This window comes from Manis pentadactyla, chromosome 2 (genome assembly GCF_030020395.1).
Source record: "Manis pentadactyla isolate mManPen7 chromosome 2, mManPen7.hap1, whole genome shotgun sequence".
In the NCBI taxonomy this organism is placed as follows: Eukaryota; Metazoa; Chordata; class Mammalia; order Pholidota; family Manidae; genus Manis; species Manis pentadactyla.
In genome coordinates, this window is record NC_080020.1 from 112,889,117 (window position 1) to 112,905,284 (window position 16,168).

At 36.8% G+C, this 16,168-nt stretch overlaps 1 protein-coding gene across 3 annotated transcripts in view; it reads left to right on the forward strand.

Moving 5' to 3' along the window:
• Positions 1-790: 790 nt before the first annotated feature.
• RANBP3L (RAN binding protein 3 like) overlaps positions 791-16,168 on the forward strand; it is a 55,658-nt gene continuing 40,280 nt past the window's right edge. For 2 of the 3 annotated variants that reach the window (XR_008995203.1, XM_057495776.1), the window contains exon 1: positions 911-1,409. Coding sequence is in view for 2 of the 3 variants with exons in the window: in XM_057495776.1 (XP_057351759.1) it covers positions 1,319-1,409 (91 nt within the window). In the remaining variant the exon portion in view is untranslated. The other variant, XM_036932090.2, reaches the window with a different exon arrangement.

A 16,168-nucleotide genomic window follows, 5' to 3' on the forward strand; every position in this document is an offset into this window, starting at 1 on the left:
GGTGAGAGGTAACCTTCTAGTTAAGGTGTCAGGTTTAGCACCAATTTCCAAATATCCACAGGAAGCTGCAGGATCCAAACTTTGAGGCTTACTAACCAGCTCTGCCTTTTTCCTTCATCCTGGCTACCACCTCCTTGCTGAACCTACAAAGAGCTGTGAGAGGCAGGTTCAACCAGCATTCACTAGGACTTCAAGGGAGCAGACCCCCAGGTTAAATGAAAGGTGTTTGGGATTTGTTTTTAAGCAGTAATGAAATATGCTATTATTTCAATGACTATTTTAATGAAATATGAACTATTTTCAATATTTCAATAAAATGTGCTATTTCAGCACAAGAAAACACTAGAAATAGCTTTGTCTTCTGATCTAGAAGTAGCAATAAAGAATCGAAGGGGGAGCAGAGATAGATCATTCAAAAGATAATGTTTTGTGTATTTATTTTTCTTCCAGAACTCCAAACAGTTGCCTTGGCAGGCAGGCTGCTCTGTAACTGCCCCCTTCTGAAGACTTGAAGGTGTTTACAGAAATTGAAAGTTGCAGCAGTACATTTCCATGAGCTCATTACCAGTTCCAGTTAGACCCTTTACGTTTCACATGTACAAAGTGGCATAAACCCCTGCTTGAGCTTTTGTTTTAATTACAAGCAAAGCTGCAGAAGTCAAAGATGATTACTGTAACATCAGGCATCTTTTTAGACTCCCTGCGTCGGTCACTGTTACTCAGAGCAGCTCCAACACCGTTTCTTGCCGGCCTCCTTATGCTAATCGGCCGGCCCGCTCGGCTCCTCCTCCTCCCAGCTCCCTTAAGAACTAACTGTTCACTTTCAGCTGTCACAGAGGGTAACTCAACCAGGCTTAGAAACCGCTTAGTGGAACTCAGCAGTACTTTTTTTTCTTTGCGTATGTATGACTCCCGCAATCCTCTCTAAATACTTGGGGCATTAAATTTCGTGTCAGCAGAAGGAATCAAAAGTTGCCAAAACTGTAATCTGTTAGAAATAGTGATTCTGTAGGGTGTTACATTACAAGGGGGAAAGTTTGAATGTGCTTTGAAATGAAAGAAGAATTAAGTTACGTTTCTGCCCAAATGAATTGGCATCTTTATGTGTAGGAGAAGCTATATCGGTAAATATTTATTTTAAGAATCATGATTAAGAAACACTTGGAAGTTTATTAGGGAAGTAAATGTTTTACATGCAAGGACAGGATCTGCATGTAGCTTTGTGGTTCTGGGTGTCTTGCGAAGACTGTTTTAGGTGGCTGGCCAGAGGAAGAAAATGCCCTAGTGATTCTGGAGCCACAGTCACACTGCCAGTACCATGTCTACTATACAAAGAAAAGGCGGCAGCCACCTGTTGAACAGTTTGCACACCTGTAATCTGAGGCTTTCGGAGGACCAGCGACAGCAAGGTGAGTCAGTAAGGTTCTGTGTGTTCTGTGCCTTCTGGACATTTGCATTCCCAGAAAAGTGGTGGGCTGGGGAAGCACCTGAGGAATACCTCTGGCTGTGAAATGCTTTGCAATCTTCCATTTTTAAACTCTGAGATTAGGCATAAGAGTGATGCATAAGGGTGAATTAGCTTGAACTCATTATTCGTTTTTTGAGGACTCTGGAAGACTGCCAAGAAGGTATATTCCTTGCAGTTGTCATTCTAAAATTTATATGCTTACTAGCCACTGTCATGTTTTTAGACTATGCTAGATTTAGTGCAATTTCAAACACCCATGTGGGCAAGGCTGAATCAGCAATAGGGGGAATTTTCTGAGAGTATCTTTAAGATAGCCTGGAACTATTTCCCTGTCCTACCATTAATGATACTCTTTTGGACTTAAAGTTTAAACCTAATTTTGTCTGTATCTCTGGCTCATTCATTTGTGGGCAAAATAAATATATATTTGGGTCTTTCCCTTTTATGGTTCAGGAACAGCTGGGAACAGATGGGGGAAAGTGTCACATTTCACATGATGGGCACTCATTCAGACTGAACTATTTACCTGGCAGCCAGCTTCACCATTGGTCTTTCTAAAATGTCAAATCCAACATAGCCAGCTGCATCAATTAGGGGCAGATGGTTGACATGATAAGCAGAATGATCCCTTCAATCCATTTTGTCAGGGACAGCAAAGGACACTTGTAGAAAAGGCTGGGTGCTGTCATGGATGACATCATTACCCCTCAGAGGTTCAGGATTTACCCCAGACATTTCTCACTTCTCCTCAATAAACTGAGATTGATCTATGTATGAATCTAGGCTACAAAGCTCTTTACTTAATTTTTAATAACACAGTTTTAGATTTCAGTGGCATGGAGAGTGCTGGCTAAAGAGCTGAAACCTCCTATTTCCAAGGTGGCATTTCTGTGCTAACACTTGTGTAAATGTGTCAGACCACTGCCTGCATCAGTTCTGGGCTTCGTGCTGTATAAGGCTTAGCATAGTGTGGTTAGAACTACATGTTAAATGAAAATAGTGAAAACTTTTAAAACCATTTTGTACCATCAGGACTTACATAAATTATTTTGAGCTAACTGCTTTAGAATGTAAAGTCCTAGAATGTGCCAGGGTTTAATTACAGCACTGCAAAATGTGCCTCCTCCCCTAGTAGTAGACAATCCAATTCATCATAGGTTTTTTGTTTGCTGCTCATTTTGTTTGAAATGTTTAAAGCTACTTTCCCCCCCTCTAATTGCTGATGTAATTTTATGATAGAAAATTTCTTAGGGGGCAGCATAAGGAGAAGGTAAAAGCACCAGTAAAAATCATCACTCACAGATGGCTGTTATTAACATTTTAATGTATAGTCTTCTAGCCTTCTATAAACTGGCATGATTATTCTTATGCTTGATTTTTAAACAAAATAGACTTATTCTGTATATAGTGTTTTTTAAACTGCTTTTTATCTTAACAATAGATTATGAACAAATTTCCATGCCATTATATATTCTTCTACGACCTTATTTTTAATAGTTGTATACTATTCCTTTATGTAACAAAATTCCTTTAAGCAGTATTGCTGAACATTTCATTTATTTCTAACTTTTCACTGCTACAGACAACACCACACTTAACAAAATCTAATGGATAAATCATTGCAGAGATAAGATTATTTTCTTGGGATACATTCTTAGAGGTAGAATTGTGGGGTCAAAGGAATGCATGTTTTTAAGTGTGTGTGTTTGTTTGTTCCAAATGACTCTCCAGGCAGCAGTTTAGAGATATATTTTTGGTAATACTGGGTATTATTTTAAAAATTCTTTCCCAATTTTATAAGTGGAAAATAGTATCCCACTGTTGTTTTAATTTAAGGCAGACTGTCTTAATGTTCTCTCCTTTCGTGGCCATATCCAGAGCAGCCTGGAAATATCATTATGATGACATACTTCCTAAAATACCAGCAAGACTGGAAGTCTGGTCTCCTTTCTCAGACTGCAGTTTTTGCCTACAGTGTTTTGAGAGCAACCATATTCTTTCACAGTGGAGTCTCAAAATATCTGCCCACATAAACCACTATCCATAAAGTTGTGAAGCATGCTATTGCAATCCAGACTAGCCATTGCCTGCTATAAGAAGTGTCATCTAGAGATCTGGATTAACAAGGGACACTTGGCAGTGTTTGCTATGATGCCAAATAGTATTCCAGTTACTGTCCTAGAGTTTAAAAGTATTCATTCAGTGCAGTGCCCCTGATTTTTCCTCCAATCTGTATTTGCCCCTTGCTATTATGCAAAGTCCAACAAAGGTCCAAGGAAGCAAAGCCATTAGTTTCGGTGAGTGAGGTCTTGCTGTGGATTTATTCACTGAGGCATTCCAGGTTCATGGGCTTGGCCTACCCCCAGCCAGACTAAGGTTCCAGTTCTCTTATTTGGCATATAGACCATGATGAACTGACATTTAACTCTTCAGAGGGCACGACCAGATTCAACACATATATACTTTTTAGCCCTCCATGCTAAATGCGGAAGTGCTTCGTGAAAACTCCGAGGTACATAACATTTTATACCCAGTTACTCACTAGTAGTAACTAGTGAGTGATCATTAGTTAAAAGTCATCTATTCTTTGAGAGTATCTTTAAGTTACTTTGGAGTGATCACGTAGATAAAAGTCATCTGTTCTTCAGCAATTATCTGAACAAATGACCATGCAAAGCACAGTGTCCAATGCTGGATATGTAAGTTGAACTAAGCCAACTAAGCCTCAGCTTCCATCCAGATGGAGCTTCCACTCCATGGCAACAGATGCAAAACCATTTCAGAATGGAAGCCTGGTGGGCTCCTCTTCCTTCTTGTTGCCATCTTATAGCTTCCTTTGTGATATTTCAAACCATTCACTTGTCTATAAAGCCTCAAAAAAATTCACTACACTTGACGTGTACCAGGCAGAATAAACCTTCCTTACAATTCCTAATGCTTTAAAATTTACAAAGAGGTTCCAAATATTTTGTTTCATTTAATTCTCACAATAACCAGGTGAGGTAGTGTATTAGTCAAGGTTGTCCAGAGAACAGAACGTGTGTAGGTAGAGATAGAGATAAATATAGATTTATTTTAAGGGATTGACTCACACAATTATGGAGGCTGGCAAGTCTGAACTCCACTATGTGGGCCACCTGGAGATCCAGGTAAAGAACCAACCAGTGTTGCAGCTGAAGTCCCGCTTGCTTGTGACAGGTCAGTCTTTTATTCTAGCCAGAGCTTCAGCTGATTGGATGAAAGGCCCACCAACATTATGGAGGGCAACTTACTTTATTCAGAATCCACCAATTTAAATGTAAATACCATCCAAAAATATCCTCTCATAAACATCCAGAATAATATTTGACAAAATATCTGGCACTGTGGTGCAGCCAAGTTGACACATAAAATTAACTATTACAGGTTGGCATTATTATCCTAATTTTTAAAGATGATGAAACTGGGAATCCCCAAGGTCAAGTGATTTTTCCAAGGTTACATAGTTATTAAGGGTTACTGTCAATTAAATTTCTGATATATATAGTTTTGTCATAAAATCTATAATTCCTGGTGTTAGGATGTTTAATTTTTTTCATTGATCCATACCAAAGAAGCTTCTCTGCCAATACCTTAGATGCACTAGGATTCTTAATTTCTTTGTATATTCTGACACCAATTCTCTGACACAACTTGATATTCTATAATTCAATCCAGTTTTGACACTACTAAGAGTTTGTGAAGACTCCAAAAGTTAAGGTCTCAGTCTCACAAGACTGCCCTACTTCAAACACCAGCTACAAATTTCCGGTGTCTCCAAGCCACCTGCACTTCTGCGTGGGCAGCTACAAATACAAGACTCCCACAGCTCTGATAATCTGCTAGAATGACCTAGAAAACTCAAGAAAGCTTTATACTTTTGACTATCATTTTACTATAAAGGGTACAAATGAATAGGCAAATGAAGAGCTACATAGGGCAAGGTCAAGGAGGGTCCTGAGCATGGGGTTCTAAACCTGTGGAGTCCGGGTATATCACTCTTCCAATACATTAGGAAGTTCACCAACCAGGAAGCTCCACTGAGCTCAGTGTCCTAAATTTCTTTTTTTTTTTTTGGTATCATTAATCTACAATTACATGAGGAACATTATGTTTACTAGACTCCCGCCATCACCAAGTCCCCCTCACAAACCCCATTACAGTCACTGTTCATCAGTGCAGTTAAGATGCTATAGAATCACTAGTTGTCTTCTCTGTGTTGCACATCCCTCCCCGTGCATCCCCCATTATACATGCTAATCATAATGCCCCCTTTCTTTTCTCACCCCCCCTTATCCCTCCCTTCCCACCCATCCTCCCCAACCCCTTTCCCTTTGGTAACTGTTAGTCCATTTTTGGGTTCTGTGATTCTCCTGCTGTTTTGTTCCTTCAGTTTTTCTTTGTTCTTATACTCCACATATGAGTGAAATCATTTGGTACTTGTCTTTCTCTGCCTGGCTTATTTCACTGAGAATAATACCCTCTAGCTCCATCCATGTTGTTGCAAATGGTAGGATTCGTTTTCTTCTTATGGCTGAATAATATTCCATTGTGTATATGTACCACATCTTCTTTATCCATTCCTCTACTGATGGACACTTAGGTTGCTTCCATTTCTTGGCTATTGTAAATAGTGCTGCGATAAACATAGGGATGCATATGTTTTTTTCAAACTGGGCTGCTGCATTCTTAGGCTAAATTCCTAGGAGTGGAATTCCTGGGTCAAATGGTGTTTCTATTTTGAGCTTTTTGAGGAACCTCCATACTGCTTTCCACAATGGTTGAACTAATTTACATTCCCACCAGCAATGTAGGAGGGTTCCCCTTTCTCCATAACCTCACGAACATTTGTTGTTGTCTTTTGGATGGTGAGTGTCCAAAATTTTTATGTGGCATTTCATTATGTAGGCATGATTAGTTAAATCACTGGCCATGATTGCACTCAATCTCTAGTCCCTCTTCCCTCCCTGGAGGTTAGGAAGCTATAGGGCGTAGGGCTGGAAATTCCAAACTTCTAAATCTTTGCTTGGTGTTTCTGGTGTAGCCAGCCCCTCCCTTGAAGCAGGGCACAAAAAAGACACACAACTATCAGTCAGGAAAGTAAAAAGTTTTTGAATTTCTGTGCAAGGAATGGGAGACAAAGGCCAGATATATATTTTATTGTATCACATTCTGGTCATGATTTTCTGGATGTGTTCTGTTCTTAATGTTAAGATATTTTCCTACAAGCCAAGAAACTTCCAAGTCAAGAAACATGGATTAATGCCCTCAACCATTTATTTATTCAGTGCATTTTTACTCAATAGGTAGAGACTGGAAGTGCAAAGATTTTTTTCTCCCAAGGTTGTTTTCTGTCATGTGTTTTCTGAGGAAATCGGTAGTAAGAATGAAGTTAATGATACTACTTCAACTTTTTTGCTGCACTCATCATCATTCTTTGTGTTTTAGACACATTCTTCTTGAGGGTTCAGAAGGCACTACATCTAGCTGAGAACTTAGCAAATATAAAAATAAAAGGTAAGCCATGCCTGTCTTCTGTGCCATCAAATTTGCTCTGCATCTAAAGCACAAAACACAAATTACATATAGATTTTGTGAATGCACTATTTGCCTTAAATATATTCTGTGAGCATTCATGAATGTACTTACTTTAGAACACCTGAAGAATTTAAATGTGGGGAAAATAAAAATACAGCCATGAGAAAGGGAATCCAGTAATATACAACTAAATAATGCCTTTTATATGAAAAGGTAACAAAAAATACATCTTATGCTTCCCCAAATAGATTTGAATTTCTCTTTTCTTTCTCTTGGTTTTAAAGTAATGATACTACACAGACAACATGACATCTTTTGGATGTACATAGTTAATGAATGAAGATAAAAGGGAGAAGACCTATACAGATTTCTGTTTTCCTTCCATTAACAGGGAGCTCCAGAGAGGCTCAAGAGTTTTGTTCTATCTGCAAAGACATTACTGACATTTAAAGCACAGTTCAGTAGAAACAAATAAAAACAATTTAAAAATAATCATATTCTCTCAGAGTTGTCATGTTCAAGTTCCCACCAGTACAGGAATCCATTCCATAATAAGCCTCCTTCATAGGTGGCATGTATGTGAGGCTTTGGAAAATACATGTCAATGGCCTAAAGTTCATTTTCCTCACACTCATTAGGATGGCTACTGTAAAAAAACGAACAAATAAGTATGGGCAAGAATGTGGAGAAATTATACCTTTTTTTGCACTGTTGGCCAGAATGTAAAGTTGTATATCTGCTGTGGCAGTTTCTGAAAACCTAAAAATAGAATTACTATATGATCCAGCAATTCTAATTCCGGGTATATACCCAAAAGAAGTGAAATCAGGGACTCAAAGAAACACTTGCACACCAGTGCTCATAGCAGTATTATTCACAGTAGCTAAGTAATCCATGTGTGCATTGACAAATTAACAGATAAACAACATGTGGTACATACATACAATGGAGTATTATTCAGCCTTAAAAAAGAAAGGAAATTCTGACTCATGCTACAGCATGGATTGAGGACATTATGCTAAGCGAAATCAGTGAGTCACAAAAAGATAAATACTGTATGATTCCACTGATATAAGATACCTAGAATAGTCATTCATAAAGACAGAAAGCAGAATGGGGATTTTTGATTAATGGTACAGAGTTTCAGTTTTGCAATATGAAAATAGTTTTGGAGATTGATTACACAACAATGTGAATGTTAACATTACTGAATGTTACAGTTAACATTACTGAATTGTACTTAAAAATGATTAAGATTGTAAATTTTATGGTATTTGTATTCTATCACAACTTTTTTTTTAACTGTGACTGTCCCAAACCATCCCTAATTATGTTTCTGAAGTTGGATTTAAAAAAAAAATCATTTTTCCTATTCCTAAAAGCAAACTAGGAGGAAATAATTTATTTGCTCATCCTTGATTTCCAAAAGCTTATTTCTTTGAAAACAGTAATAAAATTAATCTAGTTAGGAAACTAGATTAATCAATAAAAAGAGACAAACATATTACCAATATCAGGAATGATATAGAGCGTGTCATTATAGGTCCTACAGATATCAGAATGATAATAAGGAAATACTATGAGTAACACTGTTCTAGAAAGATGGGGGGAAAACCCATAAACTCTAATACTCACTCTTGTAAAACACTCTAATGGATTTGGAATAGAAGGGAGCTTCCTCAACCTGATTAAGAACACTTACAAAAAACCAACAGGTAAATAGTACTTTCTCTATCTATTAAGGACTTGATACTTTCCTACTAAGAGTAGGAAGAAAACAAGGATGTTCACTATAATCCCTTCTATTCAACGTTATGGAATAGGGCTGGAGGTCCAAGCCAGTGTACTGAGTTAAGAAAAAGGAAAAAAAAGGTTCATATATTGGAAAGAGAAAGGTAAAACTATGTTTACTTACAGATGACTGATAGTAGGTGTAGAAGAATCTTTAGGAATCTACTAAAAAAAATATTAAAACTAATGAATGAGTCTACCAAGGGCATAGGGTAACAGCATACAAAAATAAATCGTGTTTCTTTATGTTAGCAAAGAATAATTGGAATTTGAAAATTTTAAAGTACTCTTTTAATAGAAAGAACTCAAATACCTGAATTAATTTTACAAAATTTGTGTAAAACCTGTACACTTAAAACAAATAAATATTGCAGAGAGGAACTAAAGAAGACTGAACTAAATACATGAATTGCAAAGCTCAATATTATTAAGATGTCAGTCCTACCCAAATTAATCTAGAGAGTCAAGGCCATCCCAATCAAAATTCCAGCAGACTTCTTAAAATTGACAAGCTAATTTAAAATTTAGAAGGTAATGCAAAGAATCCAGAATAGTCGAATCAATCTTGAAAAAGAACAAAGTTGACAACTTACACTTACATATTTCAAACTATAATAGTCAGGATGGCATATTATTGGCATAGGAATAGAACATCAAACATTGGAGAAGAAAAGAGAGGCCACAATTTGACCCATTTTTATATGGTCAATTGATTTTGACAAAGATACCAAGATAATTCAAAGTGGTAAAAGACAGTCTTTTCTGTAATTATCCTGGACCGAATAGATAGACATATTACTAATAAATGAACCTCATTACCTCCCTTACACAAAAATTAATTTGCGATGGAATATGACCAAAACACAAAAGCTAAATCTATAAAGCTTCTAGAAGAAAACAGAAAATATTTTCACAAAACTGGAATAGGCAGTTTTTAGACAGACACAAAAATACTAACCACAAAAAAATAGGTGAATTAGACTATCAACATAAAAAAAATCTGTTCTTTAAAAGGTAACATTAATAAAAGAGAAGACCGAGAGGAAATATTTGTGATCCATAGATTTGAAAAAGGACTTGAAATCAGAATATGTAGAGAAGTTAATATAAACAATATGATTTAAAAATGGGCAAACAATTTGGAAGACACCTCAAAAAAGGATATACAAATGGCCAATAAGCACATATAAAAGTGCACCAGGTAATTATTCACCAGGAAAATTTGAATTAAAACCCTGTGAAATATCATTTCACATCCCCTAGAATGGCTAAACTTAGAAAATACTGATGATACTATGCATTGGGGAGAATGTGGAGCAACCCAAAATCCCATTCATGGCTCTGAAGTGGTGTGATAACTTTGGAAAAAAGTTTGGCAGTTTTTTTACATACTGAAATCTACACCTACCCTATTATCTAGCAATTTCATTCTTAGATATCTTCCCAAAAGAAATGAAAATGACAGGTCTAAAGAAAGCTTGCACAAAAATGTTCATAGAGGATTTTACTCCTATGAGCTGCAACATGTGAACCCAAATAAGCAAGAAATGGATAAGCAAATTGTGGTATAGTCATACACTGGAATATTACTAAGTAGGAGAAGGAATGAATTAATAATATATGTAACCACACAGATGAATCTCTAATGTGTACAATACTTTAGGGTAAAGACAGAAGACTAACCCTGTAGGATGAAGGACCAGATCTTGGCACACATGTAACATACATCAGTGGGCTGCTGTATATGAGCTAGAAGCTCCAGCAATAGCATACATTTTAACCCTTATTGATAGACTGTGTTATAGAGGGCCATGTATTAGAGACACTAGATGATAGGTTCCAATAACCTATAAGATCCCTTTCAAAACTAAGATTTTTTTGGTTTGCCCATAATTTCATACTTCATTCATGTCAATGTTGTCTACTCAACTGTCTTGTACAAGTTCTTTGAGAGCAGTAAACTGGGTTTATAACTTGGACCACACCACAGTGCTAACATGTCACTTATAAACAAATCACATTTATGGAGGGTTTGTCATATGTCAAACAATGTTTTAAACAGTTTTTATGTGCTAGCTTATTTCTTTATGAAAGCCCCATAAGATAGGTAACCTTAAGACCTCACAGCTGGGGTTTTAAGCCAAGGTCCTCACCTAAGAAACTTCATTCCAGAGCCTAGGCTTTAACCCGTGCTCACTTCCTTTTATGGAGACATGAAATAGTTGCTCAGCTAAAACCTGTAGTGGGTCTGAGTGATGGCTGGCCCTTGAACTCAATTTGTGGGTTAGTTGTTTAAAGTGGGTTGCTATTGAAATCATCACTTAATTTCCATATAAACTGCTAATCACATCTGTCTTCCAAAATGGTATATTTGACTCTAAAGAAACAGGTGAGAAAATGCAGCTGTTTCAATGCAAATACATCATTCCAGAGTAAGTGGCCTGCTTACTGGACTAGCAGTTTTCATTTTACTTTAAATAACTTCACAGTTTATATCTCTTATACTGCATGAAGTATGAAAATGAGCAAGGTACCACTTTGAAACTGGGCTGATATGGCCTTAGAGAGATGGTTTAGGTTTTGAAAAATAAGCAATATCCACAATTACAAATTAAAAGAAACTATAGCCATTAGTATAATTCACTTTTTTATTTAAACTGAGGTCTCTGTTCAAAGTGTTGGTTCAACTGCTATATTAAATCATTAACTTGGCTTGAAATCTTAACATTTAGGCAAGATAAGTTTCACACCTGAGTTGCTTTTTAATGAAGTCTGCTGGCAAATCTGGCATAAAAAGTTAGGGTTCAAAATGCAGTAAATAACCTGTGTTCAGTAAGAAGCTGCATTCCTTCTACTGAGTGATCAGATACCTTAACACTGTGGATGGCAATAAACAAGCGAAAAGCCCTAAGAGTAAGATCTAGACATATAGGCTTCTAACAAGGGATGGCAGTCTGAAGGTACTTTTTGATACTAACTAAAGAAGAGAAGAAAGAGACCTTTTAAGTGACCTGTATCCCACAGGACCGGCTTCAGGTCCTAAAGGACCCAAGGCTAACAGGATGCAAATTCCTTTCCCTTAACAGATTCAGAGAAACTACCAGACATCCAGAAACTACAGTTCAAAAATGTGATCATCCCTCTAGAGTACGAATCCATCGTAGATGGAAAAGCCATACTTCAGACCTGCATAATAACTGATTTATGTAATTGGACCAAATCGTATCTTGTTCTGTTAAAAGGAGGTAATTTATAACAAGGAGGAATGTTGCCATCTAGAGCTAAAAAAAAGTAAGCAGAGTCTTCAAATGTTGGAAATGGACCCTTTTGATCTAGGGTTGACTATGTTACACTTTAGTTTTCTGCAGAGAAATGAGCTCTGTATGTATGTGTGTTTTTGTAAGCTGAGCATGGGTAAGACACATTCCAGCCGCTGCAGATTATGACATTATGATTTCTCAATGAGACCAACTTTGTTATTAGGAGTTCCATTCTCAAGCATGGATTAAAGTTTTGGTGTTAGTTGCCATTTTTCTTTTTGAACATTAAATAAGATGAAATTAATTAGTACAAGTGATTCTTTTGATAGTGGGATGAAGCAAAGTAGGTTTAGAGGGACTTATAGAAAACAAGTCTAGCTACAAATTTAAAGGTGAGAAAAAAAAATAAAGATACAGAAGATAAATCTTCAATAAACACTATAATTGGTGTGCCAAATCATTTTCTATGTTTGTGAACATTTCTCACATTTTAAGACTTAAACTCACAATATTGTTTTGGTCCATTACCTTGCTCCCAGGAGGCTATTAATGTTTATTAAATAAATCGATATTTTTTTCTGAAAAAGTTTACCCAAGTGATTAATATTCTTAAATCACTGACTGCTAGGGCTTCAAAGACCTCTTAGTCCAACTGATTTTACACGGTAGCAGCCTGAAACCAGAGAGAGGTATCCTGACACAAAGTTGGTAGTGCAAAGAGCTGGACTATACTTCCATCTCCATCTATCTAAGAAGTTTATGATATAAGGGCTATCATAATAAATTATCTAAAATGGGTTAAAATAATTAAGATGAGATAAACTTGAGTTTCAACTCATAGAAAGAGTATTTATAACATATAATAATCCTAATATTAAGCATGCAGAGAAGATGAGTATAAAAGGGAGGTGGGGAGAACAAATGGGAAGAGTGGAGGAAGGGAAATGTGTGGGGAGGCAGGAAGGTAGGTGTTAGAAATCAGAGTCAAATGGAAGTGAAGAAAGGAGGAGGAGGCAAGTGAGGAAAAGCTGACCTATAAAAAGGCCCCAAACGTGTCATATAAGTACAATGGAATATTATGCAGCTTTAAAAAGCAATGTAATTCTGACACATGCTATAACATAGATGAACTTACTATGCTAAGTGAAATAGGTCTGACACAAAAAGACAAATATGTGATTCCACTTACATGAGATGCCTTGAATAGTCAGATCCATAGACCTTCTGGTCTATGCAACAGAGATTACCAGTTGCTGGAGGAGAGTGGGATGAGGCATTAGTGTTTAATGGGTACAGAGGTTCAGTTAGGGATGATGAGAAAGTTCTCGGGATGGATAATCATGATAGTTACACATCAATGTGAATATACCTACTGTCACTGAACTATATATTTAAAATGATTAAAACAATAAATTTTATGTTAGGTGTATTTTCACACAACAAAAAACACACTTTAAAAAGATATGACATAATTAGGGTGTCTCCTCTAATTTTTTCATCTCGTCAGTATACATTAATGATCAGCTTGAAAGCTTGAAGGAAAGAAAATTGGTAAATATAAAGGATGGTTCTCAGTTTTCTTAAAAATTTTCCATATAAATTTGAAAAGTTAAAGGTTTTTCTCTTGCAATTTTCTTCAGCATGATGAACAAAATGTTTCTGGTAATTTACAAATTGCTACCTGCCCTTTACTTGTTCCAAACTAGTTCTAAATCAGTTCATTAAGATGTGTGCAGAATGCTCTGGGGCAGGCATCACAGTATTCCTACTCCATTTCTGTGCCCCGAGGGCCAGCAGGCATTTCCGTGAAGATGAATGCCGCCTGCCAGGGCTTCTGTAACTTCCCGTGGGAGGAGTGAGGTCCTGGGCCAGATCTCCTGGGCCAGACCTCCTGGGCCGATGAGCATCATGCACGGCAGCTCTGCTCCTTTCTCACTGCCTAGGCCTCAGAGGTCTTGTTCTCAGTGCAATAACATCAATATATTCCTGTGGAAATGGGAAAAGAAGGAGCCTTTTCTCGTGCTTGCTCAAAGGCTCAGGACAAAGGGGAAGACGTTTAAGGAAAAGAGATTTGTAATTGGAAGAAGTTGCGATCAAGGTTCTCCATCCAGCCTGTGCCCTTGGAATCCATGCAGGAATTTAAAAATAGTGTGCTTCTTTACTGCAGAGGAAGAGCTTAATTTATTTGAATTCAGTATAAAAAGCTGTTATTGCAGCCATATTGATTTATTAGTAATCTTTATGAAGGGTGCTTTGATTCTTACTAATATGATATTTGGTGTCAAAATCACCTCTTTCATTTTAACAAGACAGAAACAATAGAACACTACTTAAAATTAACTTTAAGAAATACCATTTTAAACCTGTACATGGATGGCTCAGTGCCATGAAACCTAGATTGTATTTCTATTCCGCACCCCTCAGCAAAACGGAGAGACCCATTTCTAACATATGGGAACATTTTCACACTGCAAGTTATTCTGAGGAGAAAATATGTGATTTATAAGTGCTGTCAAATGAAATATGTATTTCCAAATGGCACCAAGTTGACCAAGCACATCCTAGGACACATTCCACATCTTTATTATCCCACTGGCATAAATGAAGGAACAGTGTAGAGAAAGAGCTCTTTCTGGCATTATTCCCACATTTGTTGCTGATAAACATATTCAAGTAATCAAAGATTGTAAGTAACCTTATCACAGAAGTACACAATAATTTTATTTATAAATAAAATAATACCTCCCAATTATTGAGAAATGGGTATGCTCTGTTAAAAGTAATACATTCTCCAAAGTTATTTCTGCCCATAGCTAAAAATAAATACTGACATGGAGATTTTAAAATGTTAGTCACCACATCATTTACCTGCCGACATTCTTGAACAAACTCTTTACAGTCAAACACGAACAGAAGATGGTAAGAATAAGTCAAGCATCTTGCAGTGTTTACGGATGGCAAAACCAAAGTGTAGGGAGCCTTACACAGTCTGGGATCACATCTCACCCAGGCTGTACAGACCATGGAGGAGAGCATCATAACCCGGAATTATCACAACTTCAAAGGGGGAGAAGCTGTAAGATAGTCATTTAACTCACCATGGTAGCCAGGAGCTTTCCTTGGTGGAAAAAAACATGAAATTTGGAGTCAGTTCTCATGTGTTGTAGTCCCAGATCTCTAAGTATTAGTTGTCTGACCTTGGCACATCCTATAATTTTAGAGCCTTACTTATCTCATGAGCCCCCAAATTTAATAACTTACCTCTTGTGGAACATATCACGTAATAAGAGTTACAGATTACTGAGCATTTTGTATGTGCCAGACACTGTGCTTAGTGTTTCACCTACACTACCTTGTTTATTCCTTACAACTCTGAAATATGTCTTATTATCCTCATCTTATAGATGAGGAAATCTGGGCTCAGAAGGATCAAATGACCTGTCCTAGCTCGCACTATAGTAAATTGAGGAGGTACGATTTGAATGCAGGTCCGTTTTTGCCAAAGCTTAGCTTTTTAAGACCAGGCATTCTGGCTCCTAGTAATCATTCATTTAGTCACCAAAAACTAATATAATTACATATGCTTTACAACAGGTAAAGCATGATGCAAATATAACTTTTTATATCATGTCATTGCATGAAAGAAGCATCACGGGAGATCACCAAGGTCTAAATTTTCATACTACTTATTAAGGTCATATTAAGCTAAACATTTCAAAAGGCAAAAGGGTAAAGACTAGTCATGACATGCATAGGCATGTCATATGGTAGCTACTGTCTTTAAGAAAAAAGTAATTTGAAGAACAACGTTTTAACATTGGGACAATAGTAAATTTTAATGGAGTATGCTATAATGTCTATTGAGAAAGTCACTGATCATCCCCATATTAAAGCCTACTGCACATGATGACTGTATCTCTTGGGATCAATTACAGAACACTCTCAAAAATATAAAGCCAGTTACTTTCATCATCGCTGCATTTTGATTGACAGTGATTTTGCCAGATGGTCTATCCAAATGATTTAATTAAAATTCTCTTTATTTTGAGTCTGTGAACTTCTCTATTTTTAAAGACATTAGTGAAGTACTTGA